This window comes from Takifugu rubripes, chromosome 13 (assembly GCF_901000725.2).
Source record: "Takifugu rubripes chromosome 13, fTakRub1.2, whole genome shotgun sequence".
Lineage (NCBI taxonomy): Eukaryota > Metazoa > Chordata > Actinopteri > Tetraodontiformes > Tetraodontidae > Takifugu > Takifugu rubripes.
This window is the reverse complement of record NC_042297.1, coordinates 966,729-992,096: the sequence shown is the minus strand read 5'-3', so window position 1 is coordinate 992,096 and position 25,368 is coordinate 966,729. Positions and strand designations below refer to the sequence as shown.

The 25,368-nt window shown below is 52.2% G+C and overlaps 1 protein-coding gene across 1 annotated transcript; it reads right to left on the bottom strand.

Moving 5' to 3' along the window:
* Positions 1-13,407: 13,407 nt before the first annotated feature.
* On the bottom strand, positions 13,408-23,950 carry LOC115252095 (tyrosine-protein kinase CSK-like). Its single transcript, XM_029846426.1, is given in 13 exon segments — positions 13,408-13,836; positions 14,035-14,120; positions 14,227-14,429; positions 14,572-14,645; positions 17,161-17,251; positions 17,331-17,430; positions 17,703-17,768; positions 17,948-18,041; positions 19,665-19,884; positions 22,341-22,453; positions 23,814-23,858; positions 23,860-23,907; positions 23,909-23,950. Coding segments are annotated over 13 exon segments (1,365 nt in total). The 3' UTR covers positions 13,408-13,653.
* Positions 23,951-25,368: the final 1,418 nt, after the last annotated feature.

The following is a 25,368-nucleotide window of genomic DNA, read 5'->3' as shown; positions in this document are numbered from 1 at the left end:
GTCAGTAACTGGACCTCATGTCAGTAACTGGGCGTCAGTAACTGGACCTCATGTCAGTAACTGGACCCTCATGTTGATAACTGGACCTCAGGTCAGTAACTGGACCTCATGTTGATAACTGGACCTCATGTCAGTAACTGGACCTCATGTCAGTAACTGGACCTCATGTCAGTAACTGGGCGTCAGTAACTGGACCTCATGTCAGTAACTGGACCTCATGTCAGTAACTGGGCGTCAGTAACTGGACCTCATGTCGATAACTGGACCTCAGGTCAGTAACTGGACCTCATGTAAGTAACTGGGCGTCAGTAACTGGACCTCATGTCATTAACTGGGCGTCAGTAATTGGGCGTCAGGAACTGGACCTCATGTCAGTAACTGGACCTCATGTCAGTAACTGGGCGTCAGTAACTGGACCTCATGTCAGTAACTGGACCTCAGGTCAGTAACTGGACCTCATGTCAGTAACTGGACCTCATGTCAGTAACTGGGCGTCAGTAACTGGACCTCATGTCGATAAGTGGACCTCAGGTCAGTAACTGGGCGTCAGTAACTGGACCTCATGTCGATAACTGGACCTCATGTCAGTAACTGGGCGTCAGTAACTGGGCGTCAGTAACTGGACCTCATGTCAGTAACTGGGCGTCAGTAACTGGACCTCAGGTCAGTAACTGGACCTCTTGTCAGTAACTGGACCTCATGTCAGTAACTGGACGTCAGTAACTGGACCTCATGTCGATAACTGGACCTCAGGTCAGTAACTGGACCTCATGTCAGTAACTGGACTCATGTCAGTAACTGGGCGTCAGTAACGGACCTCATGTCGATAACTGGACCTCAGGTCAGTAACTGGACCTCATGTAAGTAACTGGGCGTCAGTATGGACCTCATGTCATTAACTGGGCGTCAGTAACTGGGTCGTCAGTAACTGGACCTCATGTCAGTAACTGGACCTCATGTCAGTAAACTGGGCGTCAGTAACTGGACCTCATGTCAGTAACTGGACCTCATGTCGATAACTGGACCTCATGTCAGTAACTGGCGTCAGTAACTGGACCTCATGTCAGTAAACTGGACCCTCATGTTGATAACTGACCTCAGGTCAGTAACTGGACCTCATGTGATAACTGGACCTATGTCAGTAACTGGACCTCATGTCAGTAACTGGGCGTCAGTAACTGGACCTCATGTCAGTAACTGGACCTCATGTCAGTAACTGGGCGTCAGTAACTGGACCTCATGTCGATAACTGGACCTCAGGTCAGAACTGGACCTCATGTCATTAACTGGGCGTCAGTACTGGGCGTCAGTAACTGGACTCATGTCAGTAACTGACCTCATGTCAGTAACTGGACCTCATGTCGTAACTGGGCGTCAGTAACTGGACCTCATGTCAGTAACTGACCTCAGGTCAGTAACTGGACCTCATGTCAGTAACTGGACCTCATGTCAGTAACTGGGCGTCAGTAACTGGACCTCATGTCAGTAACTGGACCTCAGGTCAGTAACTGGACCTCATGTCAGTAACTGGGCGTCAGTAACTGGACCTCATGTCGATAAGTGGACCTCAGGTCAGTAACTGGGCGTCAGTAACTGGACCTCATGTCGATAACTGGACCTCATGTCAGTAACTGGGCGTCAGTAACTGGACCTCATGTCGATAACTGGACCTCAGGTCAGTAACTGGACCTCATGTCAGTAACTGGACCTCAGGTCAGTAACTGGGCGTCAGTAACTGGACCTCATGTCGATAACTGGACCTCATGTCAGTAACTGGGTGTCAGTAACTGGACCTCATGTCAGTAACTGGGCGTCAGTAACTGGACCTCATGTCATTAACTGGGCGTCAGTAACTGGGCGTCAGTAACTGGACCTCATGTCGATAACTGGACGTCATGTCAGTACTGGGCGTCAGTAACTGGACCTCATGTCAGTAACTGGGCGTCAGTAAACCTGGACCTCATGACGATACTGGACTGGCGTCATGTCAGTAACTGGGCGTCAGTAACTGGACCTCAGTCAGTAACTGGGCGTCAGTAACTGGACCCATGTCGATAACTGACCTCAGGTCAGTAACTGGCATCAGTAACTGGACCTCATGTAGTAACTGGACCTCATGTCAATAACTGGACCTCATGTCAGTACTGGACCTCATGTAAGTAACGGGGCGTCAGTAACTGGACCTCATGTCATTAACTGGGCATCAGTAACTGGGCGTCAGTAACTGGACCTCATGTCAGTAACTGGACCCATGTCAGTAACTGGGGCGTCAGTAACTGGACCTCATGTCAGTACTGGACCTCATGTCGATAACTGGACCTCATGTCAGTAATGGGCGTCAGTAAACTGGACCTATGTCAGTAACTGGACCTCATGTGATAACTGGACCTCAGGTCAGTAATGGACACTCATGTTGATAACTGGACCTCATGTCAGTAAGTGGACCTCATGTCAGTAACTGGGGCGTCAGTAACTGGACCTCATGTCAGTACTGGACCTCATGTCAGTAACGGGCGTCAGTAACTGGACCTCATGTCGATAACTGGACCTCAGGTTAGTAAGTGGACCTCATGTAAGAACTGGGCGTCAGTAACTGGACCTCATGTCATTACTGGGCATCAGTAAACTGGGCGTCAGTAACTGGACCTCATGTCAGTAACTGGACCTCATGTCAGTAACTGGGCATCAGTAACTGGACCTCATGTCAGTAACTGGACCTCATGTCAGTAACTGGGCGTCAGTAACTGGACCTCATGTCGATAAGTGGACCTCAGGTCAGTAACTGGGCGTCAGTAACTGGACCTCATGTCGATAACTGGACCTCATGTCAGTAACTGGGCGTCAGTAACTGGGCGTCAGTAACTGGACCTCATGTCAGTAACTGGGCGTCAGTAACTGGACCTCTTGTCAGTAACTGGACCTCATGTCAGTAACTGGACGTCAGTAACTGGACCTCATGTCGATAACTGGACCTCAGGTCAGTAACTGGACCTCATGTCAGTAACTGGACCTCATGTCAGTAACTGGGCGTCAGTAACTGGACCTCATGTCGATAACTGGACTCAGGTCAGTAACTGGACTCATGTAAGTACTGGGCGTCAGTAACTGGACCTCATGTCAGTAACTGGGCGTCAGTAACTGGGCGTCAGTAACTGGACCTCATGTCGTAACTGGACCTCATGTCAGTAACTGGGCGTCAGTAACTGGACCTCATGTCAGTAACTGGACCTCATGTCGATAACTGGACCTCATGTCAGTAACTGGGCGTCAGTAACTGGACCTCATGTCAGTAACTGGACCGTTGAACTGGACCTCAGGTCAGTAACTGGACATCATGTTGATAACTGGACCTCATGTCAGTAACTGGACCTCATGTCAGTAACTGGGCGTCAGTAACTGGACCTCATGTCATTACTGGACCTCATGTCAGTAACTGGGCGTCAGAACTGGACCTTGTGTCGATAACTGGACCTCAGGTCAGTAACTGGACCTCATGTCATTAACTGGGCGTCAGAACTGGGCGTCAGTAACTGGACCTCATGTCAGTAACTGACCTCATGTCAGTAACTGGGCGTCAGTAACTGGACCTCATGTCAGTAACTGGACCTCAGGTCAGTAACTGGACCTCATGTCAGTAACTGGACCTCATGTCAGTAACTGGGCGTCAGTAACTGGACCTCATGTCAGTAACTGGACCTCAGGTCAGTAACTGGACCTCATGTCAGTAACTGGGCGTCAGTAACTGGACCTCATGTCGATAAGTGGACCTCAGGTCAGTAACTGGGCGTCAGTAACTGGACCTCATGTCGATAACTGGACCTCATGTCAGTAACTGGGCGTCAGTAACTGGGCGTCAGTAACTGGACCTCTGTCAGTAACTGGGCGTCAGTAACTGGACTCAGGTCAGTAACTGGACCTCTTGTCAGTAACTGGACCTCATGTCAGTAACTGGACGTCAGTAACTGGACCTCATGTCGATAACTGGACCTCAGGTCAGTAACTGGACCTCATGTCAGTAACTGGACCTCATGTCAGTAACTGGGCGTCAGTAACTGGACCTCATGTCGATAACTGGACCTCAGGTCAGTAACTGGACCTCATGTAAGTAACTGGGCGTCAGTAACTGGACCTCATGTCATTAACTGGGCGTCAGGTCAGTAACTGGACCTCATGTCAGTAACTGGGCGTCAGTAACTGGGCGTCAGTAACTGGACCTCATGTCAGTAACTGGACCTCATGTCAGTAACTGGGCGTCAGTAACTGGACCTCATGTCAGTAACTGGACCTCAGGTCAGTAACTGGACCTCATGTCAGTAACTGGACCTCATGTCAGTAACTGGGCGTCAGTAACTGGACTCATGTCTAACTAGCCTCAGGTCAGTAACTGGACCTCATGTCAGTAACTGGGCCGAGTAACTGGACCTCATGTCGATAGTGGACCTCAGGTCAGTAACGGCGTCAGTAAGGACCTCATGTCGATAACTGGACCTCATGTCAGTAACTGGGCGTCAGTAACTGGACCTCATGTCGATAACTGGACCTCAGAGTCAGTAACTGGACCTCATGTCAGTAACTGGACCTCAGGTCAGTAACTGGGCGTCAGTAACTGGACCTCATGTCGATAACTGGACCTCATGTCAGTAACTGGGTGTCAGTAACTGGACCTCATGTCAGTAACTGGGCGTCAGTAACTGGACCTCATGTCATTAACTGGGCGTCAGTAACTGGGCGTCAGTAACTGGGCGTCAGTAACTGGACCTCATGTCGATAACTGGACGTCATGTCAGTAACTGGGCGTCAGTAACTGGACCTCATGTCAGTAACTGGGCGTCAGTAACTGGACCTCATGTCGATAACTGGACGTCATGTCAGTAACTGGGCGTCAGTAACTGGACCTCATGTCAGTAACTGGGCGTCAGTAACTGGACCTCATGTCGATAACTGGACCTCAGGTCAGTAACTGGGCATCAGTAACTGGACCTCATGTCAGTAACTGGACCTCATGTCAATAACTGGACCTCATGTCAGTAACTGGACCTCATGTAAGTAACTGGGCGTCAGTAACTGGACCTCATGTCATTAACTGGGCGTCAGTAACTGGGCGTCAGTAACTGGACCTCATGTCAGTAACTGGACCTCATGTCAGTAACTGGGCGTCAGTAATGGACCTCATGTCAGTAACTGGACCTCATGTCGAAACTGGACCTCATGTCAGAACTGGCGTCAGTAACTGGACCTCATGTCAGTAACTGGACCCATGTGATAACTGGACCTCAGGTCAGTAACTGGACCTCATGTTGATAACTGGACCTCATGTCAGTAACTGGACCTCATGTCAGTAACTGGGCGTCAGTAACTGGACCTCATGTAAGTAACTGGTCGTCAGTAACTGGACCTCATGTCGATAATTGGACCTCAGGTCAGTAAGTGGACCGCATGTAAGTAACTGGGCGTCAGTAACTGGACCTCATGTCATTAACTGGGCGTCAGTAAACTGGGCGTCAGTAACGGACTCATGTCAGTAATGGACTCATGTCAGTAACTGGGCATCAGTAACTGGACCTCATGTCAGTAACTGGACTCATGTCAGTAACTGGGCGTCAGTAACTGACCTCATGTCGATAAGTGGACCTCAGGTCAGTAACTGGGCGTCAGTAACTGGACCTCATGTCGATAACTGGACCTCATGTCAGTAACTGGGCGTCAGTAACTGGGCGTCAGTAACTGGACCTCATGTCAGTAACTGGGCGTCAGTAACTGGACCTCAGGTCAGTAACTGGACCTCTTGTCAGTAACTGGACCTCATGTCAGTAACTGGACGTCAGTAAACTGGACCTCATGTCGAAACTGGACCTCAGGTCAGTAACTGGACCTCATGTCAGTAACTGACCTCATGTCAGTAACTGGGCGTCAGTAACTGGACCTCATGTCAATAACTGGACCTCAGGTCAGAACTGGACCTCATGTAAGTAACTGGGCGTCAGTAACTGGACCTCATGTCATTAACTGGGCGTCAGTAACTGGGCGTCAGTAACTGGACCTCATGTCAGTAACTGGACCTCATGTCACTAGTAACTGGGCGTCAGAAACTGGACCTCATGTCAGTAACTGGACCTCATGTCAATAACTGGACCTCATGTCAGTAACTGGGCGTCAGTAACTGGACCTCATGTCAGTACTGGACCTCATGTCGATAGTGGACCTAGGTCAGTAAACTGGGAGTCAACTGACCTCATGTCGATAACGGACCTCATGTCAGTAACTGGGCGTCAGTAACTGGGCGTCAGTAACTGGACCTCATGTCAGTACTGGGCGTCAGTAACTGGACCAGGTCAGTAATGGACCTCTTGTCAGTAACTGGACCTCATGTCAGTAACTGGACGTCAGTAACTGGACCTCATGTCGAAACTGGACCTCAGGTCAGTAACTGGACCTCATGTCAGTAACTGGACCTCATGTCAGTAACTGGGCGTCAGTAAATGGACCTCATGTCGAAACTGGACCTCAGGTCAGTAACTGGACCTCATGTAAGTAACTGGGCGTCAGTAACTGGACCTCATGTCATTAACTGGGCGTCAGAACTGGGCGTCAGTAACTGGACCTCATGTCAGTAACTGGACCTCATGTCAGTAACTGGGCGTCAGTAACTGACCTCATGTCAGTAACTGGACCTTATGTCGATAACTGGACCTCATGTCAGTAACTGGGCGTCAGTAACTGGACCTCAGTCAGTAACTGGACCTCATGTTGATAACTGGACCTCAGGTCAGTAACTGGACCTCATGTTGATAACTGGACCTCATGTCAGTAACTGGACCTCATGTCAGTAACTGGGCGTCAGTAACTGGACCTCATGTCAGTAACTGGACCTCATGTCAGTAACTGGGCGTCAGTAACTGGACCTCATGTCGATAACTGGACCTCAGGTCAGTAACTGGACCTCATGTCATTAACTGGGCGTCAGTAACTGGGCGTCAGTAACTGGACCTCATGTCAGTAACTGGACCTCATGTCAGTAACTGGGCGTCAGTAACTGGGCGTCAGTAACTGGACCTCATGTCAGTAACTGGGCGTCAGTAACTGGACCTCAGGTCAGTAACTGGACCTCTTGTCAATAACTGGACCTCATGTCAGTAACTGGACGTCAGTAACTGGACCTCATGTCGATAACTGGACCTCAGGTCAGTAACTGGACCTCATGTCAGTAACTGGACCTCATGTCAGTAACTGGGCGTCAGTAAACTGGACCTCATGTCGATAACTGGACCTCAGGTCAGTAACTGGACCTCATGTAAGTAACTGGGCGTCAGTAACTGGACCTCATGTCATTAACTGGCGTCAGTAACTGGGCGTCAGTAACTGGACCTCATGTCAGTAACTGGACCTCATGTCAGTAACTGGGCGTCAGTAACTGGACCTCATGTCAGTAACTGGACCTTATGTCGATAACTGGACCTCATGTCAGTAACTGGGCGTCAGTAACTGGACCTCATGTCAGTAACTGGGCGTCAGTAACTGGACCTCATGTCAGTAACTGGACCTCATGTCAGTAACTGGGCGTCAGTAACTGGACCTCATGTCGATAACTGGACCTCAGGTCAGTAACTGGACCTCATGTCATTAACTGGGCGTCAGTAACTGGGCGTCAGTAACTGGACCTCATGTCAGTAACTGGACCTCATGTCAGTAACTGGGCGTCAGTAACTGGACCTCATGTTAGTAACTGGACCTCAGGTCAGTAACTGGACCTCATGTCAGTAACTGGACCTCATGTCAGTAACTGGGCGTCAGTAACTGGACCTCATGTCAGTAACTGGACCTCAGGTCAGTAACTGGACCTCATGTCAGTAACTGGGCGTCAGTAACTGGACCTCATGTCGATAAGTGGACCTCAGGTCAGTAACTGGGCATCAGTAACTGGACCTCATGTCGATAACTGGACCTCATGTCAGTAACTGGACCTCATGTCGATAACTGGACCTCAGGTCAGTAACTGGACCTCATGTCAGTAACTGGACCTCATGTCAGTAACTGGACCTCAGGTCAGTAACTGGGCGTCAGTAACTGGACCTCATGTCGATAACTGGACCTCATGTCAGTAACTGGGCGTCAGTAACTGGACCTCATGTCAGTAACTGGGCGTCAGTAACTGGACCTCATGTCATTAACTGGGCGTCAGTAACTGGGCGTCAGTAACTGGACCTCATGTCGATAACTGGACGTCATGTCAGTAACTGGGCGTCAGTAACTGGACCTCATGTCAGTAACTGGGCGTCGTAACTGGACCTCATGTCGATAACTGGACCTCAGGTCAGTAAACTGGGCATCAGTAACTGGACCTCATGTCAGTAACTGGACCTCAGGTCAGTAACTGGACCTCATGTCAGTAACTGGACCTCATGTCAGTAACTGGGCGTCAGTAACTGGACCTCATGTCAGTAACTGGCGTCAGTAACTGGACCTCAGGTCAGTAACTGGACCTCTTGTCAGTAACTGGACCTCATGTCAGAACTGGACGTCAGTAACTGGACCTCATGTCGATAACTGGACCTCAGGTCATAACTGGACCTCATGTCAGTAACTGGACCTCATGTCAGTAACTGGGCGTCAGTACTGGACCTCATGTCGATAACTGGACCTCAGGTCAGTAACTGGACCTCATGTAAGTAACTGGGCGTCAGTAACTGGACCTCATGTCAGTAACTGGACCTCATGTCAGTAACTGGGCGTCAGTAACTGGACCTCATGTCAGTAACTGGACCTCATGTCGATAACTGGACGTCATGTCAGTAACTGGGCGTCAGTAACTGGACCTCATGTCAGTAACTGGGCGTCAGTAACTGGACCTCATGTCGATAACTGGACCTCAGGTCAGTAACTGGGCGTCAGTAACTGGACCTCAGGTCAGTAACTGGACCTCTTGTCAGTAACTGGACCTCATGTCAGTAACTGGACGTCAGTAACTGGACCTCATGTCGATAACTGGACCTCAGGTCAGTAACTGGACCTCATGTCAGTAACTGGGCGTCAGTAACTGGACCTCATGTCGATAACTGGACCTCAGGTCAGTAACTGGACCTCATGTAAGTAACTGGGCGTCAGTAACTGGACCTCATGTCAGTAACTGGACCTCATGTCAGTAACTGGGCGTCAGTAACTGGACCTCATGTCAGTAACTGGGCGTCAGTAACTGGACCTCATGTCGATAACTGGACCTCATGTCAGTAACTGGGCGTCAGTAACTGGACCTCATGTCGAAGTGGACCTCAGGTCAGTAACTGGGCGTCAGTAACTGGACCTCATGTCGATAACTGGACCTCATGTCAGTAACTGGGTGTCAGTAACTGGACCTCATGTTGATAACTGGACCTCATGTCAGTAACTGGGCATCAGTAACTGGACCTCATGTTGATAACTGGACCTCAGGTCAGTAACTGGACCTCATGTTGATAACTGGACCTCATGTCAGTAACTGGACCTCATGTCAGTAACTGGGCATCAGTAACTGGACCTCAGCCCCCCCCCCCCCCCACACCTTTAAGGCTTCCAGGCCCGACTGGACCCGCAGCAATCGTCAGGGTCCCGGGCGTTGTGTGGTCACGTGGACTCAGCGTCTCCTCCCCGCCTGCAGATCCAGAACTGAAGAGCCGATTAAGGCTCCAGCGGGTGCTCAGAACCTGGAGCCGTGGGGGCGTCAGGATTAGGGAGCTGGGGCCTCCGGCGGAGCGTTGGCCAGTCACGGGCCCGTCACCGCGAGCCCTCATCAGAGCGGCGCCACTAACGGGCTCCATTTTAATCCTCCAGCCTCCAACGCCCAAGAAACATAACGGCCGCGAGCACAATCTGAATATTAGATATTCTGGGATGTACGTTGTGCTCACCCTCTGTTCCTGTACAGGCGTACAGGTGTACAGGTATACAGGCGTACAGGTATACAGGCGTGCAGGTGTACAGGCGTGCAGGCGTACAGGTGTGCAGGTGTACAGGTATGCAGGCGTACAGGTGTACAGGCGTACAGGTGTACAGGCGTACAGGTGTGCAGCTGTACAGGTGTGCAGGTGTACAGGTATACAGGTGTGCAGGTGTACAGGTGTACAGGTATCCAGAGTAGCCACTTACCTGGATCACTGTGAATATACGTCCTGTGTTTATTCTGAATTCTATTTTATCTTATTTTTCTCTGCGTGCTCCTGCTGTTGTTGCACTGTAAATTTCCCCGTGTGGGACAATAAAGGACCTGAACCTGGACCTGAACCTGGACCTGGACCACCAGAAGGCTGCGAGGTGAAAGGAACATGATGAGCACGTCCTTAATCCCCTGGCTGACCTTTGACCCCGGAGACTCTCCATCACACCCTTCATCCAAACATCAAATCTGCCGTAAAGCTTCGCTGTGACCTCAGGATTTGTGATTCCCCTCTGGAGAGCTGATTTGTGACTGGTCTGTGGGGGGGGCTGGTCTGTGGGGGTGGGGCCTGGGGGCTGGGGGGGGGGCTGGTCTGTGGGGGGGGGCTGGTCTGTGGGGGCGGGGCCTGGGGGGTGGGGGGCTGCCATGATCCTTCCTGACAGCAGCACAGACCGCCGGCCTTACATAACCACACATCCCCTCAGCTCCCAGTCCCTGCCATCACAACGGGCCAGAATCCCAGTCCACCCAGCAGGAGACCTGGAGGATGCGGGTGTGCACGTGTGTGCACGTGTGTGCACGTGTCCCCCCCCAGCAGCTGGGCCGACCGATGCTCCTTCATACCTGTGAAGCGTCTGATCCTTCACCAGCTGATCAGAAGGTCAAAGCACGACGTCACTGACCTCAAGGTTGGTAGCGACAATAGAGTAGATCACACGATAGAGTAGATCACATGATAGACTAGATCACATGATAGAGTAGATCACACGAGTAGATCACATGATAGAGTAGATCACATGATAGAGTAGATCACACGATAGACTAGATCACACGAGTAGATCACATGATAGATTAGATCACATGATCACTCTAGATGGTATCTCATCAACATCTAGTCTCTCTGTGAGGAATCTAGGAGTAACTTTTGATCAAAATCTCTCCTTCAACTCACACATTAAATTAGTCTCTAGTGCCTTTTTCCACCTGAGGAACATCACAAAGATCAGGAAGCTACTGACCCACCATGATGCTGAAAAGTTAGTCAGCATTTGTTACTTCCAGGCTGGACTATTGTGATTCTTATTATCAGGGTGTCCAAACACTCTTTAAGAAGCCTCCAGCTGATCCAAAATGCTGCAGCCAGAGTTCTGACAGGTACTGACCACAGAGGTCACATGACTCCTGTAATGGCGTCGCTTCATTGGCTGCCCGTTAAATTTAGAATAATTTTTAAAATCCTTCTTCTGACCTACAAGGTCCTCAGAGGCCTAGCTCCATCCTACCTGGAGGAGCTAGTGATACCTTACCAGCCCAATAGACCGCTCCGCTCTCAGAATGCTGGTCTACTTGTGGTTCCCAGAGTCTCTAGGGGTAGAATGGGGGGCCGAGATAACGATAGTGGAAGCCCCCTGCTATGGAACCAGCTCCCTGTCCAGGCCCCCCTGCTATGGAACCAGCTCCCTGTCCAGGCCCCCCTGCTATGGGACCAGCTCCCTGTCCAGGCCCCCCTGCTATGGAACCAGCTCCCTGTCCAGGCCCCCCTGCTATGGAACCAGCTCCCTGTCCAGGTACGGGAGGCTGACTCCATTGCTACTTTAAGATCAGACTTAAAACCTTCCTCTTTGTTGAGGCTTATTATACACTAGCAGAACACCTGCTGAGGAGCCACACCGATGGGCTTCTGGCCATTTGATCTCCAGGTTGGAAAGACCTGAAACCAACTGCCAACAAGGGAGGTAAAGGTCCAGAGGAAAGTGGGGTGGGGCCCCAACCAACCAAACAGAAGGTCCAGGTGCAGGACAGAAGGTCCAGGTGCAGGACAGAAGGTCCAGGTGCCCGACAGAAGGTCCAGGTGCCCGACAGAAGGTCCAGGTGCAGGACAGAAGGTCCAGGTGCCCGACAGAAGGTCCAGGTGCAGGACAGAAGGTCCAGGTGCAGGACAGCAGGTCCAGGTGCCCGACAGAAGGTCCAGGTGCAGGACAGAAGGTCCAGGTGCCCGACAGAAGGTCCAGGTGCAGGACAGAAGGTCCAGGTGCAGGACAGAAGGTCCAGGTGCAGGAGACCCCTGCTGCCAGGGTTCCTGCAGGGTTCCTGCAGGGCTCCACAGAGATGCAGGGGCTCTGGCTGGTTGCAGATGGAATGATTTATTCATGATAGCATAATAAAACAATGAACACTGACAGCACTGACAGTTGAGCCCAAGGCCTCACACACAGCATGCACCCCCCACCCCCCACCCCCCAGACACAGAACGTTCCTCAAAGTCCTCCGTTCTTCTCCGAGTCCTCTTTGACGTCGCGCTGCTCTTTTTAATCATTTAAATAGATTTTGATATAAAAACAAGCCCACTTATGATGAGTCCACCATGTTTGTCCACCCCCCCCACCGTCTGCTGCTGCGGGGGGGCCGCCCCGCTCCGCTCCTGCTCCGCTGGGTAGAGGTGGAACATCACTGACAAGGTGTTGGCGGTGGGGGGGTTAAAAAACAGTTTGATAGCCCCCCCGTCAAAAAGCAAAGCTAAAAAAAAGATTGAATAAAAAGGCAATTAAAAAATGGATGCACAATAATCCGATGGAGGGAGGTGGAGCTCTGCAGACTGGAGGCACTTTGGCACAGAGCGAAGGCCCCACACCTGACACCACCCTGGGAGGGGGGGCGGAATGATGAAGACCACAGGTCCACGCAGAAGAAGACAGCACCTGACAAACATGGAGGAAAAGGCCCGCCTCCCCCTCCAGGTAATGCCATGTTGGGAGAGGAGGAGGATTAAAGGAGGAGAGGAGGGTTCTGGGGGGGGGCAGAGGCCAGAGGGCAGACCAGGAGGGGGGAACAGAGGGCAGACCAGGAGGGGGGGCAGGGGGCAGATGGCAGACCAGGAGGGGGGGGCGGGCAGAGGGTAGACCAGGAGGAGGGCAGAGGCCAAAGGGCAGACCAGGAGGGGGGGACAGAGGGCAGACCAGGGGGGGGGGGAGGAGGCCAAAGGGCAGACCAGGAGGGGGGGGGGGCAGAGGCCAGACCAGGGGGGGGGGGGGGGAACAGAGGCCAAAGGGCAGACCAGGAGGGGGGGGACAGAGGGCAGACCAAGGGGGGGGGGAGGAGGCCAAAGGGCAGACCAGGAGGGGGGGGGGCAGAGGCCAGACCAGGAGGGGGGGGGGGGGCAGAGGCCAAAGGGCAGACCAGGAGGGGGGACAGAGGGCAGACCGGGGTGGGGGGGGGAGGAGGCCAAAGGGCAGACCAGGAGGGGGGGGGGGCAGAGGCCAGACCAGGAGGGGGGGGGGACAGAGGCCAGACCAGGAAGGGGGGGGGGGGGGGGGACAGAGGCCAAAGGGCCATCGAGAGAAGAAAGAAGCTGCACAACACAAACAGGAAACCAGTTCAGTGGAAGCACAGGTGGTGGTGGGGGGCTGGTGGACTGCCTGGGCAGGGGCCATGGTCCCACAAGACAGCGGGAGAAGGGTCCTGTGCCCCCCCTCCTCTGGTCACAGCCGTGCCTCAGTCCGGCCTCCCGCTGTCCCCCCACCCCCTCTCTACAGGTAGAGCTCCTTGGCTCTGATATGCTGCAGCTTCTCCCTCAGCATCCGGAAGGAGGGTCGTGAGGCCGAGTCCAGGGTCCAGCACTGCTTCATCAGGTCATACACAGCGGGGGGGCACCCGTCCGGGGCGTCCATCTTGTATCCCTTCTCTACCCGAGGCACCACCTCCTTCAGCGGCTGGGGAGACAGAGAGGACGGAGACGCTTCAGAAACAGCTGCTTCCCTCCATCCCATCATTCCACCCTTGCACACACACTCATGCTAACGTCTGCTTCTGCTCGCTCCTCAGGAGGCCTGAGCACACATTCTGACCCACGCTTCCTGTGGGTCCCGCTGACAAAGCCTGCCCCCTGCTGGTGGGGTCCGGGTACTTACAATTCTAGGATAAGGCACCCGGCCAAAAGAGTAGATCTCCCAGAGCAGGATCCCATAGCTCCAGACGTCCGACTTGGTGGAAAAACCTCTGAAAGACAAGAGCCCCCGTCAGACAGGCACTGACACAGCTGGAGGGGGGGTCTGAAAGGACGGACACAGAGCTGAACAACAACGGGGGCAAACAGGGAGGACATTGGACCTTCTCTCTGAGAGCTTCTGGGGAGGTCCATTTGACGGGCAGCTTGGCCGTGTCCTGGATGGAGGAGGCCTCCTTGGTCAGACCGAAGTCGCTGACTTTGGCAATGTTGTCTTCAGAAACCAGCACGTTTCGAGCAGCCAGGTCTCTGTGGACAAAGTTGTTGGCCTCCAGGTACTCCATGGCCTCACAGACGTCTCTGGAAGGTGCAGCCAGACAGGAGACATGAGCAGTTACAGACTCAGAGGCCCTCAGGTGGGGAGAGCTTTAGCACACAGCAACCAAAGGCTAACACTCAAGCTAGCGCCTGTTTTACGGCCTAAACCTGAAAGCAGACTCACAGAGAGAACTTGAGCAAACAGTCGCCGCCGAGCACGGTCCGTCCTCGAGAGCGCAGGTAGTCCACGAGGCTGCCCTGGATCGGAGCACACAGCACACGTGCAGGTCAAAACCAGCCGTTCATTACAGGGTGGAAGTGCGAGTGCATCAGACCGACAACATTAGCGAGGAGGCATGTGACGCCACATTCCCCGGGGGTTAGATCTACACCTGCGCCTGATCAAGGAGGCCCACCAGCCCCCCTTCCTGAGGAAGACCCCCGCCTTCAGCCGTCTGTGTGATAGACAGCACCCTAACCAACAGCCTGGTATAGCAGCTGCGCTAGCGCTCAGCGCTAGCACTGAGCGCCAGGCTCTGCAGCGGGTGGAGGAACCTGCCCGACGCATCACAGGAACCCACTTCCTGCCATCGAGGACATCCAGAAGAAGCTCTGGCTGCATCTCAGAACCCTCAGGACCAGGACCAGCTTCTCCTCCAGAGCCGGGTCCTTGCTGAACTCCAGCTGACCCCCCACACACACCACTGCACTACACTTACACACTAGCCTACGTAGCTACAGTTTAAACTTATTTATACACTTTAGCTTAACTTTTCATCTGCACATTCCTAACTTATCACAATTCTTCCAGTTTTATATAAATATTCTCTGCACTTCTAGTTTAATGTCCAAACTCATCTGTAAAGTGTGTTGATACTAACCCTAACCCTCTAACCCTAACCCTGTTGATACTAACCCTGACCCTGTTGATACTAACCCTGACCCTGTTGATACTAACCCTAACCCTCTAACCCTAACCCTGTTGATACTAACCCTGACCCTGTTGATACTAACCCTAACCCTGTTGATATTAACCCTGACCCTGTTGATACTAACCCTAACCCTCTAACCCTAACCCTGTTGATACTAACCCTGACCCTGTTGATACTAACCCTAACCCTCCAACCCTAACCCTGTTGATACTAACCCTAACCCTGTTGATACTAACCCTGTTGATACTAACCCTGTTGATACTAACCCTAACCCTGTTGATACTAACCCTAACCCTGTTGATACTAACCCTAACCCTGTTGATACCAACCCTAACCCTGTTAATACTAACCCTAACCCTGTTGATACTAACCCTAACCCTGTTAATACTAACCCTAACCCTGTTAATACTAACCCTAACCCTGTTGATACTAACCCTAACCCTGTTGATACCAACCCTAACCCTGTTAATACTAACCCTAACCCTGTTGATACCAACCCTAACCCTGTTAATACTAACCCTAACCCTGTTGATACTAACCCTAACCCTGTTAATACTAACCCTAACCCTGTTGATACCAACCCTAACCCTGTTGATACCAACCCTAACCCTGTTAATACTAACCCTAACCCTGTTGATACTAACCCTAACCCTCTAACCCTAACCCTGTTGATACTAACCCTGACCCTGTTGATACTAACCCTAACCCTCTAACCCTGTTGATACTAACCCTGACCCTGTTGATACTAACCCTAACCCTCCAACCCTAACCCTGTTGATACTAACCCTAACCCTGTTGATACTAACCCTAACCCTCTAACCCTGTTGATACTAACCCTGACCCTGTTGATACTAACCCTAACCCTCCAACCCTAACCCTGTTGATACTAACCCTAACCCTGTTGATACTAACCCTAACCCTGTTGATACTAACCCTAACCCTCTAACCCTAACCCTGTTGATACTAACCCTGACCCTGTTGATACTAACCCTAACCCTCTAACCCTGTTGATACTAACCCTAACCCTGTTGATACCAACCCTAACCCTGTTAATACTAACCCTAACCCTGTTGATACCAACCCTAACCCTGTTAATACTAACCCTAACCCTGTTGATACTAACCCTAACCCTGTTAATACTAACCCTAACCCTGTTGATACCAACCCTAACCCTGTTGATACCAACCCTAACCCTGTTAATACTAACCCTAACCCTGTTGATACTAACCCTAACCCTCTAACCCTAACCCTGTTGATACTAACCCTGACCCTGTTGATACTAACCCTAACCCTCTAACCCTGTTGATACTAACCCTGACCCTGTTGATACTAACCCTAACCCTCTAACCCTAACCCTGTTGATACTAACCCTGACCCTGTTGATACTAACCCTAACCCTCTAACCCTGTTGATACTAACCCTGACCCTGTTGATACTAACCCTAACCCTCCAACCCTAACCCTGTTGATACTAACCCTGACCCTGTTGATACTAACCCTAACCATCTAACCCTAACCCTGTTGATACTAACCCTGACCCTGTTGATACTAACCCTAACCCTGACCCTGTTGATACTAACCCTAACCCTGTTGATATTAACCCTGACCCTGTTGATACTAACCCTAACCCTCCAACCCTAACCCTGTTGATACTAACCCTAACCTGTTGATACTAACCCTAACCCTGTTGATACCAACCCTAACCCTGTTAATACTAACCCTAACCCTGTTGATACTAACCCTAACCCTCTAACCCTAAGCTGCTCTCCTGCTGAGATGCTAACTGCATGCTGCTGCTCTGTAGCTGCACGTGTGCACTAGAGGGTTGTCATGGTACCCTACCTTAGCCATGTACTCTGTGACGATGTAGAGACTGCCCCGCTCCTCAACAATTACCCCCAACAACTGCACCAGGTTGTTGTGCCTCAGTTGCCTTTAGGAAAGAGAGGAGCAACAGAGCCGTTAGCCACCATTAGCAGCTCTCTTCTTCTGGGAGAACAGCAGGTAGTTACGTCATGACTGAGGCCTCGGCAATGAACGCTTGAGCGGTGGCGTCGTTCTTGATGCACTTGACTGCAACCTTGGTCCCCCGGTAGTCTCCGACCATCACATCTGGCAAGAGCGAGAGACGTTAGTTGGTTAGGGTTGGGTTAGGGTTAGGGTTGGGGTTGGGGTTGGGTTGGGGTTGGGGTTGGGTTGGGGTTGGGGTTGGGGTTGGGGTTGGGTTGGGGTTGGGGTTGGGGTTGGGTTGGGGTTAGGTTAGGGTTGGGTTGGGGTTAGGGTTAGGGTTAGGGTTGGGGTTGGGTTAGGGTTGGGGTTGGGGTTAGGGTTAGGTTGGGTTGGGTTAGGGTTGGTGTGGTGGCCTGATGGATTCACCGTCTCACCTCCAAACTCCCCTTTGCCGATGGTCTGCAGCAGTTTCAGGTCCTTCCTGTTCAGGGCCCAGCCACCTGCCCAGACCAGGAGAACCACCTTCAGCACCTTGTGAACTCAGCTCCATGCAGGTCAACGTGCATTACCCTCGGAGGCTAACCCCTTTATGCTATCACTGTTTTATAGGGCTGTTGTGCATCTGTCAGCACACAAAAACAGTCTAAGGCGACACCAGTGATGCTCAGTGTGCACTCACTCCTGGAGAACTCGTCTTGGGCCGCCACCGTTCCCTCCATCACCTTGGGTTTGATCAGCCTGGTGCAGAGGCCGTCCGCGTCTTTGGTGTAGTGCTGGGGACACACACAGGTTACTGCTGCTGCACCCTGACCCCTGACCCCTAAACGGTGCATTTGTGAGGCAAAGCCTGTGTCAAGTGCTGCTAACATGTGTCACCCAGAGTTAACCCCGAGTTAACCCCGAGTTAACCCCGAGTTAACCCCGAGTTAACCCCGAGTTAACCCCGAGTTAACCAGAGCTCACACCTTCCCAATGTTGCCTGTGGATCACACTACTGGGTGTGTGAACCCCGTCGATGACCCGACCAGTTCCTGTATTAGCGTAGCACATCCAGATGGCCAGTGACCATCATGCAGGACACAGGTGTTTGGCCAGTGACCATCATGCAGCACACAGGTGTTTGGCCAGTGACCATCATGCAGGACACAGGTGTTTGGCCAGTGACCATCATGCAGGACACAGGTGTTTGGCCAGTGACCATCATGCAGCACACAGGTGTTTGGCCAGTGACCATCATGCAGGCCACAGGTGTTTGGCCAGTGACCATCATGCAGCACACAGGTGTTTGGCCAGTGACCATCATGCAGCACACAGGTGTTTGGCCAGTGACCATCATGCAGCACACAGGTGTTTGGCCAGTGACCATCATGCAGCACACAGGTGTTTGGCCAGTGACCATCATGCAGCACACAGGTGTTTGGCCAGTGACCATCATGCAGCACACAGGTGTTTGGCCAGTGACCATCATGCAGCACACAGGTGTTTGGCCAGTGACCATCATGCAGCACACAGGTGTTTGGCCAGTGACCAGAGCCCCCAGAACAGCAGAGCTACAGCAGAAAGCTCAGCATGTCGGATGTGATGTGAACCAGCAGGGGGCACTGTTGGGAAAGGAGCAGCTCTCCCCCATCAGCAGCTGTAATAGCAGAGCACTAAAACTGTCAACCCTTTGTTATATAGAGTCTAGAACACATGTTTGGGTAGATTAGCGAGCTAATCTAGATAACGAGGCTCTCTAACCCTTCTCAGTGGAGCGCAGATGCTCTCCTGGAGAGCACGAGGCGCCACGTGGCCGCTCTGCTGCACGATGGTGCTTTAAGTTTAACTTCCATTATAATGAGATGTTGAATTTAAATATTTATTATACACATTTTTACAGCGTTGGAAAACTGTAAGAATGTTTGTCACATTTTTCTTCCTACAGAAATTATATTAAAATATAAAATATAGTCACACCATCTATTTCCATTTTCATATTTTTGAAAGAGCTCCAGGGAGCCACTAGGGCGGCGCTAGAGAGCCGCGTGTTGCCGACCCCTGTTGTGACCCCTGCTCCGACCCCTGCTCTGACCCCTGCTCTGACCCTTCTGACCACCCAGGGAAGCTGCCACAGGTGTGATTGCTTGTGTTTGATGCAGGTGTGTATCTCAAGATCAGCTGTGTGTGTGTGTGTGTGTGTGTGCGTGTGTGTGTGTTAAATTAAGCCCAGGACGCCGTCGCCCCACCACCTGAACCAGGCAACAGAACCCAACGACCCCTGCTGGGCAGATCACAGCGCCTCTCTACGTGCACGTCTACGTGCACAGCAGCTATAGTGGGAGGAGGTCTGTGTCTGGGCCACTGGCCTCCTGAGTCCAGATGCCCCATCCACATGGGTCGGTGCTGCTGCCCCTCACCTCAACCAGCTGCATCAGGTTCTCAAAGTACTCCTCCTCGTCGATGGTGAGCTTGCCGTTGTGGTAAATGATGCGGTAGTGCTCCACCTTCCCGTCACAGCTCACACACAGGGTGTAATCTCCAGGGTAGTTGGTGCTCTCCCGCACCAGGAAGAGGCCCGTCTCTGGAGGGTACAGGAGCCGCTCCGCCTGCTCCCGAGTGATCTTCCCATGGAACCACCTGGAGGAAGAGCAGAACCTCAGCTACACCGTGATGCTTGTGGATCAGTACCTTTATTCCTACAGCTGTCTCCAGCAGGTGGCAGTACAACGAACGTTCCAGTCAGATTTACTGTCCAGGATGGAAAAAAGGACCAAAAAGGAGCGAGGTGGAGGCAGAGGCTGCCACAGGAACCCCCCCAACACCTGCAGGATCTGCAGGGCTGGAGAACCCTAACCCTAACCCTAACCCCCCCCCAACACCTGCAGGATCTAGCTCCTAACCCCTAACCCCTAGCTCCTAACCCTCTAACTCCTAACCCTAACCCTAACCTGCAGGATCTAGCTCCTAACCCCTAACTATGACTCCTAACCCTGACTCCTAACCCCTAACTCTGACTCCTAACCCCTAGCTCCTAACCTTAACCCCTAACCCCTAGCTCCTAACCCCTAACTCTGACTCCTAACCCTGACTCCTAACCCCTAACTCTGACTCCTAACCCCTAGCTCCTAACCTTAACCCCTAACCCCTAGCTCCTAACCCCTAACTCTGACTCCTAACCCCTAACTCTGACTCCTAACTCCTAGCTCCTAACCCTCTAACTCCTAACCTGCAGGATCTAGCTCCTAACCCCTAACTATGACTCCTAACCCTGACTCCTAACCCCTAACTCTGACTCCTAACCCCTAGCTCCTAACCCCTAACTCTGACTCCTAACCCCTAGCTCCTAACCTTAACCCCTAACCCCTAGCTCCTAACCCCTAACTCTGACTCCTAACTCCTAGCTCCTAACCCTCTAACTCCTAACCCTGACTCCTAACCCTAACTGTAAACCCTAACCCCTAGTTCCTAACCCTAAATCCTAACCCCTAACTCCAAACCCCTAGTTCCTAACCCCTAGCTCTGACTCCTAACCCCTAGCTCCTAACTTTAACCCCTAACCCCTAGCTCCTAACCTTAACCCCTAACCCCTAGCTCTAACCCCTAGCTCCTAACCCCTAACTCCGACTCCTAACCCCTAGCTCCTAACCCCTAGCTCTGACTCCTAACCCCTAGCTCCTAACCTTAACCCCTAACCCCTAGCTCTAACCCCTAGCTCCTAACCCCTAACTCCAAACCCCTAACTCCAAACCCCTAACTCCAAACCCCTCTAACTCCGACTCCTAACCCCTAGCTCCTAACCTTAACCCCTAGCTCTTAACCCCTAGCTCCTAACCCCTAACTCCTAACCCCTAGCTCCTAACCTTAACCCCTAGCTCCTAACCTTAACCCTAGCTCCTAACCTTAACCCCTAACTCTGACTCCTAACCCCTAGCTCCTAACCCTCTAACTCCTAACCCCTAACTCTGACTCCTAACCCCTAGCTCCTAACCTTAACCCCTGGCTCCTAACCCCTAACTCCTAACCCTAGCTCCTAACCTTAACCCCTAGCTCCTAACCTTAACCCCTAGCTCCTAACCTTAACCCCTAGGCCCTAGCTCCTAACCCTAACCCCTAACTCTGACTCCTAACCCCTAACTGTAAACCCTAACCCCTAGCTCTAACCCCTAGCTCTGACTCCTAGCTCCTAACCTTAACCCCTAACCCTAACTCCTAACCCCTAACTCCGACTCCTAACCCCTAGCTCCTAACCCCTCTAACTCCTAACCCCTAACTCTGACTCCTAACCCCTAACTGTAAACCCTAACCCCTAGCTCCTAACCCTAACTCCTAACCCCTAACTCTGACTCCTAACCCCTAGCTCCTAACCTTAACCCCTAACCCTAAACTCCTAACCCCTAACTCCAACTCCTAACCCCTAGCTCCTAACCTTAACCCCTAACCCCTAGCTCCTAACCCCTAACTCCTAACCCCTAACTCTGACTCCTAACCCCTAACTGTAAACCCTAACTCCTAACCCCTAACTGTAAACCCTAACCCCTAGCTCCTAACCCTAACTCCTAACCCCTAACTCTGACTCCTAACTCCTAACCCCTAACCCCTAACTCCTAACCCCTAACTCCTAACCCCTAACTGTAAACCCTAAACCCTAGCTCTAACCCCTAGCTCCTAACCTTAACCCCTAACCCCTAGCTCCTAACCCCTAGCTCCTAACCCTAACTCCTAACCCCTAACTCCTAACCCCTAACTGTAAACCCTAACCCCTAGCTCTAACCCCTAGCTCCTAACCTTAACCCCTAACCCCTAGCTCCTAACCCCTAACTCCTAACCCCTAACTCCTAACCCCTAACTCCTAACCCCTAACTCCTAACCCCTAACTGTAAACCCTAACCCCTAGCTCTAACCCCTAGCTCCTAACCTTAACCCTAACCCCTGGACCCAGGACAGGGTCCAGCCTCCATCTCTTATCTTTTGGGTGTAGCTGGAGGCTGGACCCAGGACAGGGTTCAGAACCCTTTGCTTAAGCAAGAATTCTGTTGGACCTGGATGTCTGAGAACGTTCCCTGACCCAGGTGGACATGCTGTGTGGTACTTACGGCATGAGGCTGAGCTTCCCTCCGGACTTCACCCCCTCCCTCTTCTGGACATAGTTAGCTGGGATGGTGCCCTCTCTGCCCACCGTGTTTCTGGCCCGGTACCAGTTTGGATCCTGTCACAGAAGCACAGTATTAAGGGGGACTGATTCAGACGAGCTGAAGCTTCCATAGGATGAATCCTGTGCCTCCATAACCAGCTGCACATCTCATCAAACTGCATCTTGGACCCGTTCTGAAGGGTGAGACTTTTAGATAATCTGGATACTGGTGCTGGTTCTGGGTCTTGGGTCAGCCTGGACCACTGCTGGAGCGGCACACCTCCCATCTGAACCTTTGCAGGACCACGTGAGACCACATTCCAGATTACTGGAACTGTGAGACCAGTTGAAAAATGTAAAGAATTTGCATTTTACACTGTTGGATCTAAGGAGGCTCAAAGTCCAGCTTTAAGATGCAAAAAGAGGAAACTGGAGCGGTAAAAAGAGGACGGAACGTCTTCATGACATCAATTAACCGACAGGTGTTGTGTCCTGGTCTAAGGTCTGGGGCCTGGGCTGGTCCCTCCAGGATGGAGGTCTGGACCAGGAACCTTGCTGCTCTCTTTGGGCTCATGGTCTCGTTGACACCTCCATTATGACCATTATAACACCATGTGTTTTGGGTCGGTGGAACCTGTCCAGGAACCATCATTGATCACCACTGAGGGCTTCTCCTCTCACAGGGGTCTTCCAGTGGTTCCAGTCCTCCGAGGTGCTCAACAGAACCCCTGAAATAGATTCCATGGCTTGAACTTGTGAGAATCCACAAATCTAAGAGATCCTGGACGTGAGCGCGTCCCTGGACGTGAGCGAGCTCCTGGACGTGAGCGCGTCCCTGGACGTGAGCGCGTCCCTGGACGTGAGCGCGTCCCTGGACGTGAGCAAGCTCCTGGACGTGAGCGAGCGCGTCCCTGGACGTGAGCGAGCGCGTCCCTGGACGTGAGCGAGCGCGTCCCTGGACCTGAGCGCGTCCCTGGACCTGAGCGCGTCCCTGGACCTGAGCGCGTCCCTGGACCTGAGCGCGTCCCTGGACGTGAGCGCGTCCCTGGACCTGAGCGCGTCCCTGGACCTGAGCGCGTCCCTGGACCTGAGCGCGTTGGAAGCCACCTGAGCTCCAACAGCAAAATATGCAAATTCGTGTAATTCTTCAGATGCTTTGAAGCCAAACAGAAGCAGCTGTTTTTACTGGCTCAGTTCCATGAGACTGATGTGAGACGTGTGGTTCTGCTTTGGAAGCTCGCATGTTCTAAAGGTTTGTGTGGTTCCAGGCAACATTACAGCCCTGAATCCTGAGTTTGGGATGTGATGTGCTGAGGGACTGGTGCTGAGGGACTGGTGCTGAGGGACTGGTGCTGAGGGACTGGTGCTGAGGGACGGTCCCTCCCTGAGAGCACCATGGCTGACAGCTGTGGGGGCCGGACTGGGCCGCTCTTACCCTGGTGACTCCAATAATAGTCAACACGTCTCCTTTACAGAAAGGGCAGGTCCTGTTCATTGGCAGTCTGGAAGTTGTACTTGGCTACACACTCTTGTTCCGGTGGACCATGGCACCTGCAGAGGTAAAGGGCTCATGGTCACATGACAGTCACAAAATTCAAATCAAAGAAAATGCAAATACTTAGATCTTGTCGTCTAACTGGCTGGTTGAACATCCGACGCTTTACATGCATGACCTTTGGCAAAGGTCAATGCCCCAATTCTGAGCCACGCAGAGCTCCTCAGGACAGGAACCCAAGAACTTCTGCATGGTGATGTGGTGATTCCGAGTCCCCGTGAGAAGATCCTACTTACATGCATCCAGACATGATGAAGGGATTGTGGAGTCAGGAGTCCAGCAGCTTCACCGGTCAGCGTGTACCATCAGAGCTGGGATGAGAAAACACAGATAAACAGTTCAGCATTTTGGGGGTCTAACCTTTGAAAACAGGCCCTAACCCTGACTACAGGAACCCTAACCCTGACTACAGGAGCCCTAACCCTGACTACAGGAGCCCTACCCTGACTACAGGAGCCCTAACCCTAACCCTGACTACAGGAACCCTAACCCTAAAGAGTAGCTGACTACAGGAACCCTAACCCCTGACTACAGGAACCCTAACCCTAACCCTGACTACAGGAGCCCTAACCCTAACCCTGACTACAGGAACCCTAACCCTAAAGAGTAGCTGACTACAGGAACCCTAACCCTGACTACAGGAACCCTAACCCTGACTACAGGAACCCTAACCCTGACTACAGGAGCCCTAACCCTGACTACAGGAACCATAACCCTAACCCTGACTACAGGTAACCCTAACCCTGACTACAGGAACCCTAACCCTAACCCTGTAGAGTAGCTGACTACAGGAACCCTAACCCTGACTACAGGAACCCTAACCCGACTACAGGAGCCCTAACCCTGACTACAGGAGCCCTAACCCTGACTACAGGAGCCCTAACCCTGACTACAGGAACCCTAACCCTGACTACAGGAACCCTAACCCTGACTACAGGAACCCTAACCCTAACCCTGTAGAGTAGCTGACTACAGGAACCCTAACCCTGACTACAGGAACCTAACCCTGATACAGGAACCCTAACCCTGACTACAGGAGCCCTAACCGACTACAGGAACCCTAACCCTGACTACAGGAACCCTAACCCTAACTACAGGAACCCTAACCCTGACTACAGGAGCCCTAACCCTGACTACAGGAACCCTAACCCTAACCCTGACTACAGGAACCCTAACCCTAACCCTGTAGAGTAGCTGACTACAGAACCCTAACCCTGACTACAGGAACCCTAACCCTGACTACAGGAGCCCTAACCCTAACCCTGACAGGAGCCCTAACCCTGACTACAGGAACCCTAACCCTGACTACAGGAACCCTAACCCTGACTACAGGAGCCCTAACCCTGACTACAGGAACCCTAACCCTGACTACAGGAACCCTAACCCTAACCCTGACTACAGGAGCCCTAACCCTGACTACAGGAGCCCTAACCCT